The sequence below is a fragment of the Rhinopithecus bieti genome, unplaced genomic scaffold, assembly GCF_001698545.2.
Source record: "Rhinopithecus bieti isolate Rb0 unplaced genomic scaffold, ASM169854v2 scaffold_35569, whole genome shotgun sequence".
NCBI lineage: Eukaryota > Metazoa > Chordata > Mammalia > Primates > Cercopithecidae > Rhinopithecus > Rhinopithecus bieti.
In genome coordinates, this window is record NW_016815046.1 from 346,232 (window position 1) to 363,490 (window position 17,259).

Consider the following 17,259-nt stretch of genomic DNA (forward strand, 5'->3'; position numbering starts at 1 on the left):
ATCTATAAGGATTATACAAAATTTGGATCACCCATACCAAATTTTTACTCATTATTACTTATCACCTTCTGAACCTCTTCCTCTGCCATCATGTAATAATACTTTAAGAAGTAAATCAATACTTATCATTTAACTATTTTCCACCCACCTGCTTTCATGTTTAATGTATGAGCCTTTTCCACAGGCTGTCCGTCTCTCCTTCCACCTGGCTGGCCTACTCGTTTCTTAGGACTCAGTTTAAATGTCACCCCTCCAAAAATCCTTTCCTGACCTCTATGGCTGGATTATTCATCGCTTTATATTTCCACAGCCTCAGTGTCTGTGTCAATTGCATTCCAATTGTATGTTCAGGGCCCATTCCCTCCACCACTTGAGGGCAAATCTGTCTCATGTGCCCTGTGCTTGGTCCATATCAACACTGTGTATAAACCTCCTGTGGCAATCCATGGTGCCAATGCTGAACAGAAGTCTCAACTCAACCAAAGAGGCCTTTTCTCTCCACTGTCTGAAATAGCCTCCCCATCCCACCACACCGCTCAGCTACTGCCTATCACCAGAACTGCTTTCTTTTATATATTTATCTGTTTTTTTCCCATCTTTCCCAGCAGAACATATGAATCATAAGGGGAGGACCATGTCTTATTCACCACTGCATTCCCAAAGCCTGGCACATAGTAGGCATTTGATAAATTTTTGTAAAGGGAATGAAAAATGAAACATGAGAAGTGGATAACAGCTGCTAAGAACTCCCTTTTATTGATGACTACAAAAATGACTCCTCTAAGGTCACACAGCAGGCCAGTGTTGGTCCTACAACAAGAATATGGTGGTCCCAACCACCAGGACTCTTGAATTCATATAATTCTGCCTTCCACTGTTAAGTGCAGGAAATGCAAACTGATTTTTAGATTTTCCTGTAATTTTAAAATAGGAGATGAGAGCCAGGCACAGTAGCTTATTCCTGCAATCCCTGTACTTTGGGAGGCCAAGGCAGGAGGATTGCTTGAGCCCAGGAGTTCAAGACCAGCCCAGGCAACATAGTGAGATTCTGTCTCTACAAAAAAAAAATTTAAAAATTAGGTGTGGTGGCACGTGCCTGTGGTCTCAGCTACTCAGGAGGTTGAGTTGTGAGGCTCACTTGAGCCCAGGAGTTTGAGGCTACAGCAAGCCATCATTGCCCTATTGCATTCCAGCTGAGGCAGCAGAGCAAGACCCTGTTTCAATAAATAAATAATAAAATAAGAGATGAGACTAGCTAGACACTTGACATGTTATTTCATTTATTTCTTACAAAACCATGAGCTAAGTATTATTTCTTATTTTATTTTATAGATAATGAAACTGAGGCACAGCTATTAAGGAATGTTACTAAGTAGCAATGCCAAGATGACTCAAAAGTCAAGTCTTGTTAATATCATACTAATTCAGACAGTAAAGTTGCAACCTCCAAAGGCTCTTCATTGCAAAGTCAAAGACAAATAAATGTTTATAATTCATACCACTGCTCCCTTTCCATTCTACTCAAGAATTAACTGTGCTAATAAATTTTGAGGTCTTAACATCATACTTAAATTATATACTCAGGAAAGAGAGCACATTCTAAGAGAAGGCTGTCAAAACACCATGGCATTTGTTTTGTTGTTTGAATACATTGGCATTTCTTCACACGCCTTAGCAGAGACCTGACACCCTCTGTCTATTGGTGTCCTTGACAGTCAGGGAAGATAAATCAATAGCTTGGCACCCTTGCAGCAAACTCTTAGCATAGCCTTTACACATTATGCTGAACTTACAGTTCTCAACAAAGGAAGTGAGTGGCAAGAATTTCTTCTGAATTTCTCAAAGAAAGACAAAACAAAGAAGCAATTTGAAGCTTCTAGGCAGGTAAATAAAGAGATGGTTCCACTGGTGTGCAGAATGCTGATGACAGAACCTGCAGCTACTGCAGACTTTCTATTAAGAAGAACCTAAGATGATCTGTCTTTTTGAATTTGTCATCCAATTTCCACATATACAAATGTTCACTGTGTTATATGCCGCCCAAATATGAACATCTCAAAAAGAAAATGCTTCACAGTGAAGGCAACATTTCACTCAACTTACATAGGAAAAATGATACCAAATTCTAGACAAAGAAATTTGCTCGAGCCAGGACTTTCAAAATTCTTCTTTTCCCTCATCTAAATCTTTCTGCAGATTCATTATTTACTAATTAATTTACTAGTTAAATTATGGTTTGTAATAGAAGCCATAATTCCAGTCATTTCACTTAACACAGAAAAGGACTGAGTTAGAGATGAACCCCAGACTCCAACTCTGGTCCTAAAAGTCTAAGGGTGCCAATTCATGGCCAGGTGTCACTGAAGCTACTAGCAAACCAAATTCACAGAAAGGAGATGACCAAGAGGAAAAGGAATTGGAAAGCCTGGCCAAATAATGAAATCCCAAAATATCCAGGGAAATGTAACAGGAAGAAAAGATATCTAAGAAGAGCTAGCAGGTGGATGAGGAAGTCGAATTTTTTTCAGTGTCATTCAGAAGCATGCAGATTTAGAATCTTAATTCTGAACCAGATTGCCTCAGGAAATAATGAACTCGTTACTGCAAATATTTAGGCAGAAGCTTGGCTCTGAGCACATCTGAATTCAAGCATATTATAGCACATCACATTATTAGGAAGTGAGCTCTATCAATGGGTAGCCACAAAAGCCCAGGTATTCCTAGAGGAATGTGGGAGGTAAATGAAATTGGTCTGAACACCCAATGCAGATATATGTCAATAGCTTGCTGGACACAATTTAAGTGATCCTCCACACAAAAGATTCCAGCACATACTATATCTAAGTATCAAACTCCATGAAGCCACTACTCTGCCCACTTTTCAGTAACTACACACCATTTTCTGACTCATGCTATCATCACCTGTCACTACATTCTACCTGGTCTTCTTGTCTCCAGACTTCCTTCCCTAAGCTCTTTCCCAAACTGCCACCAGGATACGGTTTTTAAAATGCAAATGTGATCACATAATTCCCCTCCTTGTTTAGAAATCCTTTATGACCAGACCCCTGTCTGTCCTTCCAGTCTTAACTTTTGCCATCTCCCTTGATAGTCCAAGCTGAGCCATATGCTGTACTCTCTGCCTAGAATACACCCCCAACTCAAGCCCCACTTCCCACTTCTCTTTTATTTCTATCTCAGAGGCTCTTTACCTCCCTCATCATAGCACCCATCAAACTATCTTGTGAGCATTTACCTGTTTAAATCCCATACTACTTTGTAAGCTGCCAGGAGGAGAAGACCCATACCTGTTCATTTCACAGTTTCATCACCCACATATAGCATTTGCACAGTGCTCGATAAATATTGAATGAATAAATGAACCATTCTACAAATTTGTCACATGTGTATAAACAGACACATTAGCTGAGACCGCATTTAGATTGCTGCAGCTCATATCATCTCATGTAGCTAAATGGCTGTGGTCTTTTATTTTACTGTATTACAATGCTAAAAATAAAATATATTGAGTAGTCAACATCATAAGAAGCTTATGAAAATAGAGACGGCTATAAAATAAAGATCTAAGAAAGAATAAAGGCTTTCTTTCAGGGCCATTCAGATCACTTTCATGGCCTTAAATCTAGAAGATAGACAGGCATGCTGATATTGTTTTGTGTTGCCCTCATTATCTGGCACTTTTCCAGGAAGTCACTGATTTGTGGGTGCTCAGCTAGAAATCAATAGAGAGACTTTGAAGAAAGTAAATGCATATCTCCAGGTCATCCATAACTAATACTGGTAAAGAAAGAATATTCAACATATTTCTAAAACCAAGAACAAATAGTAAAATCAAAACCTAACCACAGCAAAATCTCTCAGCCACACCAATATTTGTTATGTGACTGAGTTACGTTTTCAATATTTATATAACTGGATATGCAACTTAGTGTGCGAAAATTTCATTGAATGTCTCGATATTGGGTCGATGCAATTTAGAAAGCAAGTAAAATACCAGGAAAAAATTAAACGAGGAAGAGAGAAAGAAATGATTCAAGCAAATGGTGGAGAAAGTGCCTTTGTAAATGCTTTTATGTTTCACCATGAGATTCTATCCATGCCTTTTTTCTTTTACATAATTAAAAATCAATAAAACTTATGTTGGATAAAGAATAATAGAAAAGAAAATCTAAACAAGAGCAATGACTTGCCCTTGAGAATGTGAGAAGGTGCTTTGGTTTCATTTTTAAATTTTAACTAGAAAGTTGCTGCATATAATAGTAGCACTATCTTACTTTCTCAACGGATAAAGTAACTACCTATCTAACACCCTTTTTCATCTGATGCATAGTCTTTTATCCATGCCTTGATGAAATTCTTAGAATAATTTGCCATTGAACAAACCCTGACCTCTGCCTTCATGAGGATGACAGTGAATGGTTGGATGGTGCTTCTGAACCTCTGAGGGAGGTAGATGAATGAGTTTGTAGTTGGCAGGGGGCCAGTTAGGAGTGTCTTTCTACTCACCGCTAATTCCAGCCAGAAGAGAAAAATAGCAGTGGCAGCAGTAACAGTACTGGAGTAAGAAGCTAATTTTAGGATTCTGTTTGGCCATCTAGTGTCTCCACCTAAATTTCATATAGCACTAATTATCTAAGGTCTGAGTCCCCCATTAGATTACAGATTTCATTAAGGCAAGGACCTCACCTGTCTTGTTCCTGCTGTACCCTCAGGGACTAGCACAAGAGAGGAAATCAATAAGTATTTATTGAAAGAATGAACAAGTGATGAATCCATTCATCACTGCATAGCTCCATCAGTGGAGGTTGGGGAAAATCACCCATGCTTCTTATTATAGTAATTTCTATGATCTGTTGCACACAATGCCATTAATTCAGCCAATGATTTACTCAATCAGTCAGTCAGTTGGTTATTTAACAAATATTTATTACACACATGTTAAGTGTCTGGCCATATACTGGGCATTGAGAACTCAATGGTGAACAAGGCTGACAAGAGCCCTACCCTCAATGGGCTACATACAAGTAAGGAAAGCAGACATTAAATCAACTCATCACAAGCCTGATGGATAAACATTCTAATTAGGGAAATAAAAGATTTAATGAAAATGAGTGACTGGGAGGCCTCGCCAGATAAGAATGTAAGGGCAGATTGGCTCCAAATCTTGATGATGAGTCAATAAACACCTCTAAAAACATATCCAACAAAGCATGTCTTGGCAGTAGCATATCACAGAGAAATAAACAGGACTGGGCTACCAACCATTTGCTACATAACTGGTATCAGAGATGTGAAAGGAACTGGAGAAAACCTTGGTTCCTCATAGGTCACTTTGGTTTGCTAAAAAGTTCCAAATTTATGCATTAGAAAATAGCATATACCTTTCGCCCTAGTTTGACCTTCCATTCATTGTGTTCAGCTTATCTTTTACAACAGGTTCAGTACAGCCACAGAAACATAATGTACTCTATATTTTTATTCTAACATTAACTTTTAATTTATTTGTGTTACTTCAGGGTATTTAAAATATATTAATCAATAAATTTTTCCATAGTGTTTGTGGCCTAGAGTTGTTCAAATAAAGGATGTAATTTTAAATATCTAAATAAATGGACCTGTTTGAAATAGTGTTTACATTGTTTGAACATGTGTAGCTTCAGGGAAGGAAGTTTTTTTTTTGTAATAGCATTAGGAAATAATTTACGCTTATTTTTCTGGCTGTCCTATATATCTTTGTAGTCACATCCTCAGTTCACTGACAGGCACCACTAATCTAAAAGTAATTTATTTGCCATACATAAAAAATACAAGAGGAAACCAGTTTAAGAGATGACAGACAATTCTAAATTTGAGTCACCAAAACCTCTGAAAAAAAATCTTTGTTTTTTTTTTTTTTTGAGATAGAGTCTCACTCTGTTGCCCAGGCTGAAGTGCAGTGGCACAATCTTGGATTCTCATATCTCAGCCTCCCAAGCAGCTGGGATTACAGGTGTGCACCAACACACCCAGCTAATTTTTATACTTTTAGTAGAGACGGGATTTTGCCATGTTGGCTAGGCTGGTCTCGAACTCCTGGCTTCAAGTGATCCACCCCCCACCCCACCTCAGCCTCCCAAATAACTGGGATTAAAGGCATAAGCCACTATCCTCAGGCTCTAAAAAACTTTTTAAACTCAGTTGGAGTTTTGTGTGTGTGTGTGTGTGTGTGTGTGTGTGTGTTTTCTGATGGTTCTAGTTTTTTGGATATGTTCCTTTATTTTAACTGGGTCATTAAGACATCACTAAGCAAAATATTTGCTCCAGAAAACTTGAAGTGTATTGAATGCTAACCTGAAGGAAAGAAAAACAAAAACTTGCTGCCCCTTCTTCCTTCCTCCTGAAATACATCTCAAAAGAGGAAGACCTGTCAGAGACAAAGAAGCTCAAGTGCCATTGGCACATGTTCCAAGCTAAGAGAGGACAGTCTGTCCCTGAACACAGATCTGCCCATCACACATCACAACATGGTGATTCATGCTGTCATACTGCAAGGCAACAGGAGAAGCCTGCCTTCAAATGCCATTATGCTTAATTAAAAAGATGTTTATTTTCAAACCCTGGAGGGTGATTCGGGCTGAGACTGAATTAAGTTAAGCATTTGGAAAATTAAAGTTAAAAAAAAATACCGTGTATATCACAGTATAATAAACGACAAAGAAGCTGATAAGCCTTTTATGGAAAAGGTGGGGAACAGCATGAATGAGCCATGCTGGTTTGCTTGCTTATTTTTGTGGGGAACAGGGGAGTCATTACTGTATGTTTACTGTCTGCTTTGCAAAAGAAAAATTATTTTGTTTTGGCCAGGCGTGGTGGCTCACACCTGTAATCCCAGCACTTAGGAGGCCATGGTGGGTGGATCACGAGGTCAGGAGTAACACAGTGAAACCCCATCTCTACTAAAAGTACAAAAAATTAGCTGGGTGAGGTGGTGGGCGCCTGTAGTCCCAGCTACTTGGGAGGCTGAGGCAGGAGAATGGCATGAACCCGGGAGGCGGAGCTTGCAGTGAGTGGAGATCGCACCACTGCACTCCAGCTTGGGTGACAGAGCCAGACTCCATCTCAAAAAAAAAAAAAGAAAAATTATTTTGTTTCTTCCTGCTATATGGTAAGTTCTTCTATTGCTAGAAGTATACTTTAGCAATCATCTTTACCATATCGATTAGAATGGCACAAGAATCAAGATTCTATCGTTCCAGAACCAGGTAATCACATTGATCCAATTTTATCAATAATTTACCGTCAAGGATTAATACTCGCATGATGCTCTGTCCTTACCAAGAGTTAATATCTATTGACCATTCAATGTACTTACCACTTTTGGTTTTGCTATAAAGTGTAACTTAAATATTAAGTTGTTTTGTACATTTCTGAACTTGCTTAAAATTAATAGCCAACATTAGCAATATCAGAGATTTTACTAGAAATGAACTGTTGATACCTCCAATAATTCAGATAAATTTCCAAGTCTTAACAAGCCAATAAACAAACTTACCCATATCTGAAGTAAGTGCTAAACTGTCTGCAGAGGCGATGGGCAAGTTCTCGTTTCCCACAAGCTGCAGGACCAGCTAGTATCAGCATGGGATAAGGGGCATCCAGGCTGGGAAGAGTGCTACAACACAGGAGCAGAGTCAGTTCTCCTACTGCAGCCAGGGAGATAGCACATGAACTACATCCATTAGGCCATCATTAACCTGGCTGAATGAGGACTCACTATAGAAGACACTGCGTAGAAGAATAGTTGTTCTTTCCGGAAACAGATTGATTATATGTCAAAAATCATATTCAAAGCATAGATAACAGTATAAGGTAAAATATGAACTTCTGTAAATTTGCTTTAACATGACTTTTAAAGGAAAACTATTAATATTTATTGGTTCTTGATTGCTAGAGTGAAATATTCCTCCCCAAAACTGATCAATGAAAGAAATGACTGTTAAAGTTAAATAAGACTGTAAAGTTAAGATAAATATTCATAACTACTGAATTAGAATGCAGGTATGCAAAGCCAACTTAACAGTAATAGCTAAAATTTACCTGAGCAATTACTATGTGCCAGGAAGCATTCTAAGAGTCATACATGTATTACCTCATTTAATTATCACAAGAAGCTAATGAAGGTGTTTCTGTCATTATCCCCTTTTAACGTATGAAGAAACTGAAGTACAAGGAGGTTAATTAACTTGCTCAAAGTGATAGTTGATCGGGGAGAGCTGATATACAAATGTAGGCTTGACTGCCAAGCCTGAAGACTGGACTAAAGAATGAATTCATTAATAAAATCTCCTGCAGCTGGGCGTGATGGCTCATGCCTGTAATCCCAGCACTTTGTGAGGCTGAGGCAGATCACCTGAGGTGAGGAATTCGAGACCAGCCTGAGCAACACGGAGAGACCCTGTCTCTACCGAAAATACAGAATTAGCCGGGCATGGTGGTGCACGCCTGTAATCCCAGCTACTTGGGAGGCAGAGGCAGGAGAATCTCTTGAACCTGGGAGATGGAGGTTGCAGTGAGCCGAGATGGCGCCTTATACTCCAGCCTAGGCAACAAGAGTGAACTGTCTCAAAAATAAAAAATAAAATAAAATAAATAAAAATAAAATCTCCTGCAATACACTGAACGATGTGTTTAGACTCCACTCATGACACAAATTGTAGCAATCTAGAATAAAATACAAAGTTTTTAAAAACCACATGGCTGAGGTGTGGATTCTGTGAAGATGAAGGTGTAGATTCTGAGTAGAGTCTGTGGAAACAATGAAACAGCATAGTTTTTCAGTCTCTCTGAATTCCCACAGAAAAACAGAAAAATTTGAGAACAAAAGCCTAAGGGAAACACATATAAGTACATGAAACAGTATCATCAAGAGCCACGGACCCACAAAACCTGTGTGGTACTGGAGTCGACACAGGAGGAAGAAGAAGGAAGCAATGGGCAGCGTCTGACAGATCTGAGAGCAAGTGAACCCCAAGACAGCCACTGGGTACCTGCCAAGAGCAGGCAGGCTGAAGCTGTATACATGCGCAAAAGCCTGGACATGAATGTTCATGACAGCTCTATTAGCGATCACCCAAAACTGGAATCAGTCCAGATGTCTTTCAACAGGTGAGCAATTCAAGTAACCATGATACCTCCATGCCATGGAATGCTACATGGCAATAAGAAAGAATGAACAATTGATTCATGCAACAACTTGAATGGATTTCCAGGGAATTAGTCTGAGTGAAACAAATAAAGCCAATCGCAAAAGGCTATATACTGTATGATTCTATTTATATTACATGTTTGAAATAACAGCATTATAGATAGAGACAGGGACAGATTAGTGGTTTCCAGGGGTTAGGGAAGATGAGGGGGAGGGAGGTGCTATGGCTATTACAGAGTATTACAAGGGATCCTTGTGATGAAACTGCTCTACAACTTGACTGTAGTGGCGCTAAGAGAAATCTACACATGTGATAAAATTGCACAGAGGTAAATAGAACTAAAGACAAAAGAGTACATGCAAAACTGGTGAAATCCGATAAGGTTGGTGGATTTCTTGGTCAATTTCCTTGTTTTAATGTTCTGCTATAGTTATGCAAGATATCACCCTTGAGGAAAACTGGGTGACTGGTTTATGGAATTTCTCTGTATTATTTCTTACAACTTCATGTGAATCTACAATTACCTCAAAATATATTTTTTTCAAAAAAATAACTAAGGAAAAGAAAGTGACAAATATTGAAAATAAGCAAAAGAGATCTTCCTGAAGATGAAAACCAAAGCAAAGGAACAGAAAACAGAGGCTATACTTCAAAAAACCTTCCCTGAAATTAAAAACAAACAAACAAAAAACAAAAACACTATACATTGAAAGGGCACACATTATACCCAAAATATCAGCCTGGAACTAATACCAGGACATAGTCTAATAAAATTACTGGGCTTTAAAGAAAAAGAAAAAAAATTCCAATTAGAAAAAAAAAGCACATTACTTATAAGGGAAAGAAAATTAAATTATCATCAGATTTTGACAACATTTTATGCCAAAAGACAATGGAGTAACATTTTTAATATATTCAAGGAAAAAGGTGTGGGTCATGAATTTTATATCTAGCAGAAATGACTTTTAAGCACAAAGGGCACACATTATTATAGCATGCAAGAATTCAGAGGATACTGATCCCATATCCCTTCCTAAGGAATCTACTACAAAACAAGCTTCATACAACCAAAGTGACTCAAGGGACATCAATGTAACAACTGGTAGTGAGCAACAACTATGTAGTTAGCCAGAGAATTAAGACTAAATGAGAGCAAAGAGGGAGAAAGCACGGTATGTGATGGCTGTAAGTTTTGACAATATAAATATAGTGCAACACTATTTTCTAAACGGGGTGGTTGATACTTATATGAAATACATACAATAGGCAAATTCATAGAGACAAAAGTAGATTAGAGCTTATCAGAGGCTGGGAGCAGAGAAGAACCAGGAGTTATTGCTTAATGGGTACAGAGTTTCTGTTGGGGGTAATGAAAATGTTTTGGAAACAGATGGTGGTGATGGTTACTTAACATTATGAATGTACTTAATGCCACTCAACTGTCCACTTTAAAATTGTTAAAGTGGCAAATTTTGTTACATATATTTTACCACAAGAAAAAACACAGGAGGGAATTGGTAAATTGTAGGCAAAAAAAAATATTTTTAATGGTTTCAGGAATCATTTTGGTGGTAGTATTAGTACTTGTATTCTGATACCATTGTGCTACAATCTAGGATTTTTTCAAATGAGTAATTATGGGATTTGGTAATTTCATCTTCCTCTGTGTCTCTTAGAACCAGATTTCTTTTCTTGGTGTGGGAAAAAAGGAAATATCCATACAATAGCAAGGAGGTTGAGTAAAAACTTAACTGTAGTTTTGGAATCAAATTGTAAATATCAAGAATTCAGAAGGTATTTAATCCATCTATCTATAAATAGACACAGGTAGGTCTACCCAAACAGACAGAGATAGATACAGATAGAACAAATATAGACAGGTACAAATAGATTGGATGGATGGATGGATGGATGGATGGATGGATGGATGGACAGATGAACTGCTGAAAAGATTTACATTCTTAGCTCTTTCCACTAAAAGGCCTCAAAATAAATGACCAACCCGGTAGCAATGAGTATGTTAACCCCCAGACTGGAATTGGGAAATACTACTTTTCTCTAAAACCGGAGCTTCTTGCAGAAAAGGCTGATTACAGATTTGGGACAGGACATGTACAAGATGAGTCTGGAGAACTTTCTCATATCAGAAGGTAAGAAGCTATCAATGACTACCAGACCAGAGTCAAGGTTTGGTCATGTCATTTTAATACTGTATCCTCACCTCAATTTTGCCAGGAGAGGGGACAGCAATTCCCCAGTAATACAGCATTCAAGTCCCAAAGCCAAGGGTTGGGGTTCCTCTCCTGAATCTTGACTTCTGGTGCTGACAGAGAGCGGTATACTGGCCTAGACAGAGTAGGAAGGGCATTGCAGGCCTGCACATTAGCTACTGGTCCTGTGTCCATGAGTTTCCACAATGAATGCCACTCCATCCTGGAACATCTGGGCTTACTTGGCCTTTGTTCTTGTTTGCCCGACAGCCAGAAATGATCAAGACATATGTGTTTATCAAACACTGCTGCAAATGTCTTTGATATATGTTTTTATTTAAGTGTACCCTAAAGCATGAAACAACTAGCAATACCATAAACTAGAAAAGAAATACAATGAGGAGATAAATGCCCCTCTTTTGAATCAAATGTGCTTTTCCAGATGCATGTAAATAAATGATAATTCATTTCACCTAGAGGGCCACCATAAACATGTAAAACTGCCAATGTCTACGTTATTAAATTATATGTAAAAATCATGTCCTGGGTTGCAAAATAAAACATTTTGCTCTCTGTGGGAAACCAGCCATGTGAAGTACAGGAGCAAATACCACATGAAGAAGAGAAGCCATTTATATCCAAGAGATTTTACAAGTATTTTTAAAATGCCTTTGGGTATTGATAGAATTTCTCCATTATACTTATAGCATATATGGCCATCTGCTCCAACAGATTGTTTTAAAAAGAAATGGAGAAAGCATGGTAAATCTGTCTTCGAATTCAGAGGTGAGAGACTCTGTTCATGTGTTCCACCGAGCTGGGCGACTCCTCCCTGCTGAGTTTATCGCAGCTTAGTGCAGACTGCTTCGGGTTTCCCTTAGGCTAGCTGGGCTTCCTTCTAAGGGACTCCCTAATAATGTGAATTCATGGAACAGTCTTTGGCAAGGGTATTTAGCATTCACTCACAGCTGAGGAAAAATTTATAATGGATATAAATTATCACAATTTTCTGTTAAGGTTAAGGTCTGTGTTTCTCTCATAAGGCAGAAAAATTGACTTTTTTTTTTTTTCCCCAAAGATTTCAGTGTTGATTGGCACAGAATGGCCACCATATAAGGGGTCAGACAAACTAGTGAAGATGAATCAACTCATCACCATGCTTGGGAAAATACCAGCAAGCAAGCAGCACATTCAAGTACATGATATTAATAATATACCATAACAGAGACAATATCATCTATCAAATAAAGACTTGGCCCCTTCCCTGAGAGAAGGGTAAAAAGCAGCATTTATCAGAAATAAAGGGGTCACAAAATAGAGGGCTAGGGGAAATGATGAGGCTGTCTTTTGCTTGCTCACCCTGAATTCTGGCCTGTGGATTCCTAATAAATACCTGTCAAAGATCCTCTGCGGTTGCATCACGCTGTTGACAACGTGGGTCAGGTGGTCTTGAGCTGCAAGCACTTCAGGGGGAGGATCATATTTATTCACTGCTGAAACCTTTTCCAGAATTAGAGATGTAAAAGGGAAAAAAAAGTTTTATTTCTAAAAGAAGACAAAGCTTGGATTTTCCTTAATGAAATGTTGTACATATGCAGCCAGGTACACAAAATAATTTAACACATGCCCATGAATGTTAGTATTCAGTCTTCATGTCTATGCCAAATTTTCCTAAAATTCAAGAAATGATAATTACTTTAAAATATTGAGTGGAGTCTTTTGATCTCCTACTTCTTTATACTGCCTGCTTTGGTGAGGGAAAAATGGCAAAAAAAAAAAAAAAAAAAAAAAAAAAAAAAAAAAAAAAAAAACCACCAAACAAAAACCCACAGCCCTCTAAAGCTATGATTACTTTAATACAGTAAACATTCCAACTTTTAATATGTGAAAAATGAATAAAACTTGTAGCTGTAGATTCCAGGTTTTGATGCATGGGGAATGTTTTCCTCATACCATCTCGCCAAGAATGATTCCCACAATCTCAAATTCTACCAAAACTTCCTCTTCATTTAGCATAACTTTCTTCATTCTAGGATATGGGCCTTTTCTTCATAATGTACAGTTCTCCATCCCCTTGTCTTTCCCATTCTTCTAAATACATTATCCTCATCTACCATATGCCATATCTTTACTTAATACATGGTTTTAAATTGTATTCCTTTTGCAAAATGTTAAAGGAAAAGAGGAATCTAATAAGTACCTTTGCTTGTGAGAATAAGGATAGTCTGGCATCTGTAACTATTTTTAACCAAGATTTCAGAAAGGCATTTATGAGATGGAATACGTGCCTCTCTACATATTTATACCTGTTTTCATTCCCATCTCAAATTTGCATCCAGTGTAAGAAATCCTTCATTAGTAGAGATTTTGGCTGTCACCAACCACTAAAGCAAGACAAAGCAGTGACCATGAGTATGAAAAGCAGGGAGGCAGGTGCTAGCATTCAAGGTCTGGTTATTCTGGAATTCTGTGACTAGATGAATCATTATTTTAAAGAGCAGAATTAAGGATTTAAAATATCAGAGTAGTGATTTATTTGAGTACTTTTCGATTATATGGTAGAGTGACAGTGACATTATAGTACATTTTGTTGTTAAATGAATTTTTCAGGTAACACAGATAGAATCATACACCTTCCAAATAGGATAGTTTTTCAAACTGATAGTCTGCCATAAAGCTATGACCTATATAAGTAGAGTGTTGCTTCTGTTCCCTACGGTCAACCTCTTCACCGTACTAACAGCAAGCCATCAGGCCTTTCACTACATTTGTGCTGATACTCACTTTTGCAGAGGGTTAAACAAACAGATCCTAAGACAAGGAAACATTCCCTAAATGAATTAATGTACATATTGTTACGTGTCTTATTTATTGATTATATTGCTTCCACAGCAGGCAACACGAGCTTTTGAGCATATTAACCCATAAACACAATGGTAATGGTATGACATGATTACATACCTTTTCTTCCACTTTAATCTTCTTCTGATCTAATTCTGTTAATTGCAGAAGCATAAAAATTACGAAGAACCAATATTCAGACTTTTCCTATTTAAAATATCAAGAGGACTGCTTAGTTGCCTTCCTTTTCCCAAAATAACAAGCACCAACATTGGGTTTTCATGGGCTTGGGCCTTTCACCTGCTACCTCATCATTCCCACACACACCCTCACAGGGCTATGCATTTCACACTTCCCAGTCCCCTTACATTAACTCAATGCAGACTGTGCCTTGTAACTTATAAAGGTCTTCAAGTGTATACTCTTGTTAATCTCCCTGTGAGATTAGAGATTAACAGCACAGGTGGGTTACCCTCATTTCTTTTTTTAAAATTTAATTTAATTGGTCAGACGACGTGGCTCACTCCTGTAATCCCAGCACTTAGCGAGGCCAAGGCGGGCGAATCACGAGATCAGGAGATCGAGACCATCCTGGCTAACACGGTGAAACCCTGTCTCTACTAAAAATACAAAAAAATTAGCTGGGCGTGGTGGCGGGTGCCTGTAGTCCCAGCTACTCAGGAGGCTGAGGCAGCAGAATGGCGTGAACCCGAGAGGTGGAGCTTGCAGTAAGCCAAGATCGCGCCACTGCACTCCAGCCCCTGGGTGGCAGAGCAAGACTCTGTCTCAAATAATAATAATAATAATGACAATAATAATAATAATAATAATTTAATTTTAAGTTCTGGGATATATGTGCAGGACGTGCACGTTTCTTACACAGGTAAGGGTATGCCACGATGGTTTGCTGGACCCATCAACCCATCACCTAGGTATTAAGCCCTGCATGCATTAGCTATTTATCCTCATGCTCTCCCTGCTTCTGGCCCCCGACAGGCCCCAGGGTGCATTGTTCTCCTCCCTGTGTCCATGTGTTCTCATGGTTCAGCTCCCAGTTATAAGTGAGAACATGCAGTATTTGGTTTCCTGTTCCTGTGTTAGGTTGCTGAGGATAATGGCTTCCAGATTATCCTCATTTCTAAAGGCTACCAAGCCTCAGAAAGGTGAAGCATCTCATCTAAGATCCCATGGCCAGTGACTTCAACCCTGTCTTCTAACTCCAACAAGTCTCAATTCCGCCAATAATGAAACTTTAATATTTTATATTGTTATTATTTATATGCAATATTTCATATTAATTTGTATTTATTATGAATTTGTTTGTAATAATAAAATGATATTCATTTATCAAATAAACTCCTTATTACTCCCTACCATCAGGATTATCTGCCTTTTGGAAATATAATTAGAGTTTTGTAGTAAAAGCTATACCTCTTTGAGGGGAAAAAAGACATTAGATATTAGTAGATGATCCATTATATATTAGGTTGGTGCAAAAGTAATTGTAGTCTTTGCCATTAAAATAATACAAAAACCACAATTACTTTTGCACCCTCCCAATAGATGAGACTGTATATGAGGTGAATGTACAAAGCTTAGGTGTAAATGTTGGGGGGAAGGTTTTGTATATAAATCAGTTAACATATGTCAAAGGGCTTGTGATGCTTATTCATGTGTGTGCACAAACACCCTTCAGGGATCTGAAACTGAGGTGTGCTGGCCACTTTAAACCCTGCCTCTTACTTTTCCAGAAATGCTTTTAAATTGCCTCTCACTGTTCCTGTCCCAAGGGCAGTTTTTAATTTATAAATCTTTCTTATTTCTTTTTCACCTATCTAGACATTTTCATCAAGATATACACAAAAAGAAGGTTACTAAGAGCTGCATGCAAAGTCAAGAGCCTGTGGAAACTAAGTGAAGGATACAGGTAGAAGAATGGAATGAAGGACAAGCAGACAAGGAAGGAGGGAAGGAGGCTGGGAGAAAGCATCCATCAATGGAGAGAAAGAGAGGGACTCGAAACATAGTCCCTGATCCTTCAGTCCCAGAGGTGTGAAGAACTCCTGGGAAATGTATTATTTTGTTCTATAATTATTTTACATATACATCAATGTCATGGGTATATCCAGGTAAATTAGGTATCTAATCTTAGATTTTCTTTCCCTTGTTATAAAATAGGAATCACATTCTGTCTCCACCTATGGTGTCTTGCATTGTCTAATGTGAGAGAACATTGTTCTGTAATCTTATTACCTCCTTCCTGTAACCTTTAGTACCACCAGGGATGAGTCACAAATGACCAGCAGAACAACTAAATGATATTCAGTTTCAGGCTTTCCTTCACTGACAGTCATGTGACAGCTTGTTAGTCATGAAAGAAGATCTTAAGTCTTAAAAAAAAATTGTCACTTTAGGTACTACTAAACCCTTCCTTGGAGAGAAGGAAGATAGACAAATTCTAGTCACACTCCTGATATTCTTTTACCAAAAGTACTTCTTGAAGAATTCCTAGATAGTTCCCATCCACCCTCCCACTTTCTTCTCTCTCTCCCTCCCCTGATATAAATAATATCTCACCTGAATTGGATTTTTCAGAAGATTGAGAACTCGAAGGATGGGTAAATTTTTGATGTATTCTATTTCTCTCAGCTCAGCAATCTGTTCAATCAAAGAAAAAAAAGTATCAACAGACTAAATGCACAAACACAATAGAAAACATAACACAATAGGAGCCCGTTTGGGTCCTTTCAATTCAACTTATTTAAAAAATTGCTCTGTCCAGCTTTTTAATGAGAATTCCACAGAACTACACAGAACAAGGGAATGAGTGCATACCCCTTCTATAAACATGCATGCACACAACCACGTTTTCTTTTTTCTTCTCTAGGTAGGGAACAGTAAGTTTCCTCCTCTTTCCCATGTTTACTTTAAGGCAGAAATAAAATAGCATTCAAAGTCAGAAAAACAGTACAAAAACGCATCCAAGGATGACCTGGTTACCC

At 38.1% G+C, this 17,259-nt stretch overlaps 1 protein-coding gene across 4 annotated transcripts in view; it reads right to left on the reverse strand.

The window, feature by feature from the left end:
* LRGUK (leucine rich repeats and guanylate kinase domain containing) overlaps nucleotides 1-17,259 on the reverse strand; it is a 161,121-nt gene that overhangs the window by 67,934 nt on the left and 75,928 nt on the right. For 3 of the 4 annotated variants that reach the window (XM_017852934.1, XM_017852936.1, XM_017852937.1), the window contains 4 exons: nucleotides 16,835-16,915; nucleotides 14,378-14,464; nucleotides 12,810-12,916; nucleotides 7,553-7,672 (listed from right to left, as the gene is read on the reverse strand). In XM_017852934.1, the coding sequence (XP_017708423.1) occupies nucleotides 7,553-7,672; nucleotides 12,810-12,916; nucleotides 14,378-14,464; nucleotides 16,835-16,915 (395 nt within the window). The remainder of the gene's footprint in view (nucleotides 1-7,552; nucleotides 7,673-12,809; nucleotides 12,917-14,377; nucleotides 14,465-16,834; nucleotides 16,916-17,259) is intronic. The other variant, XM_017852935.1, reaches the window with a different exon arrangement.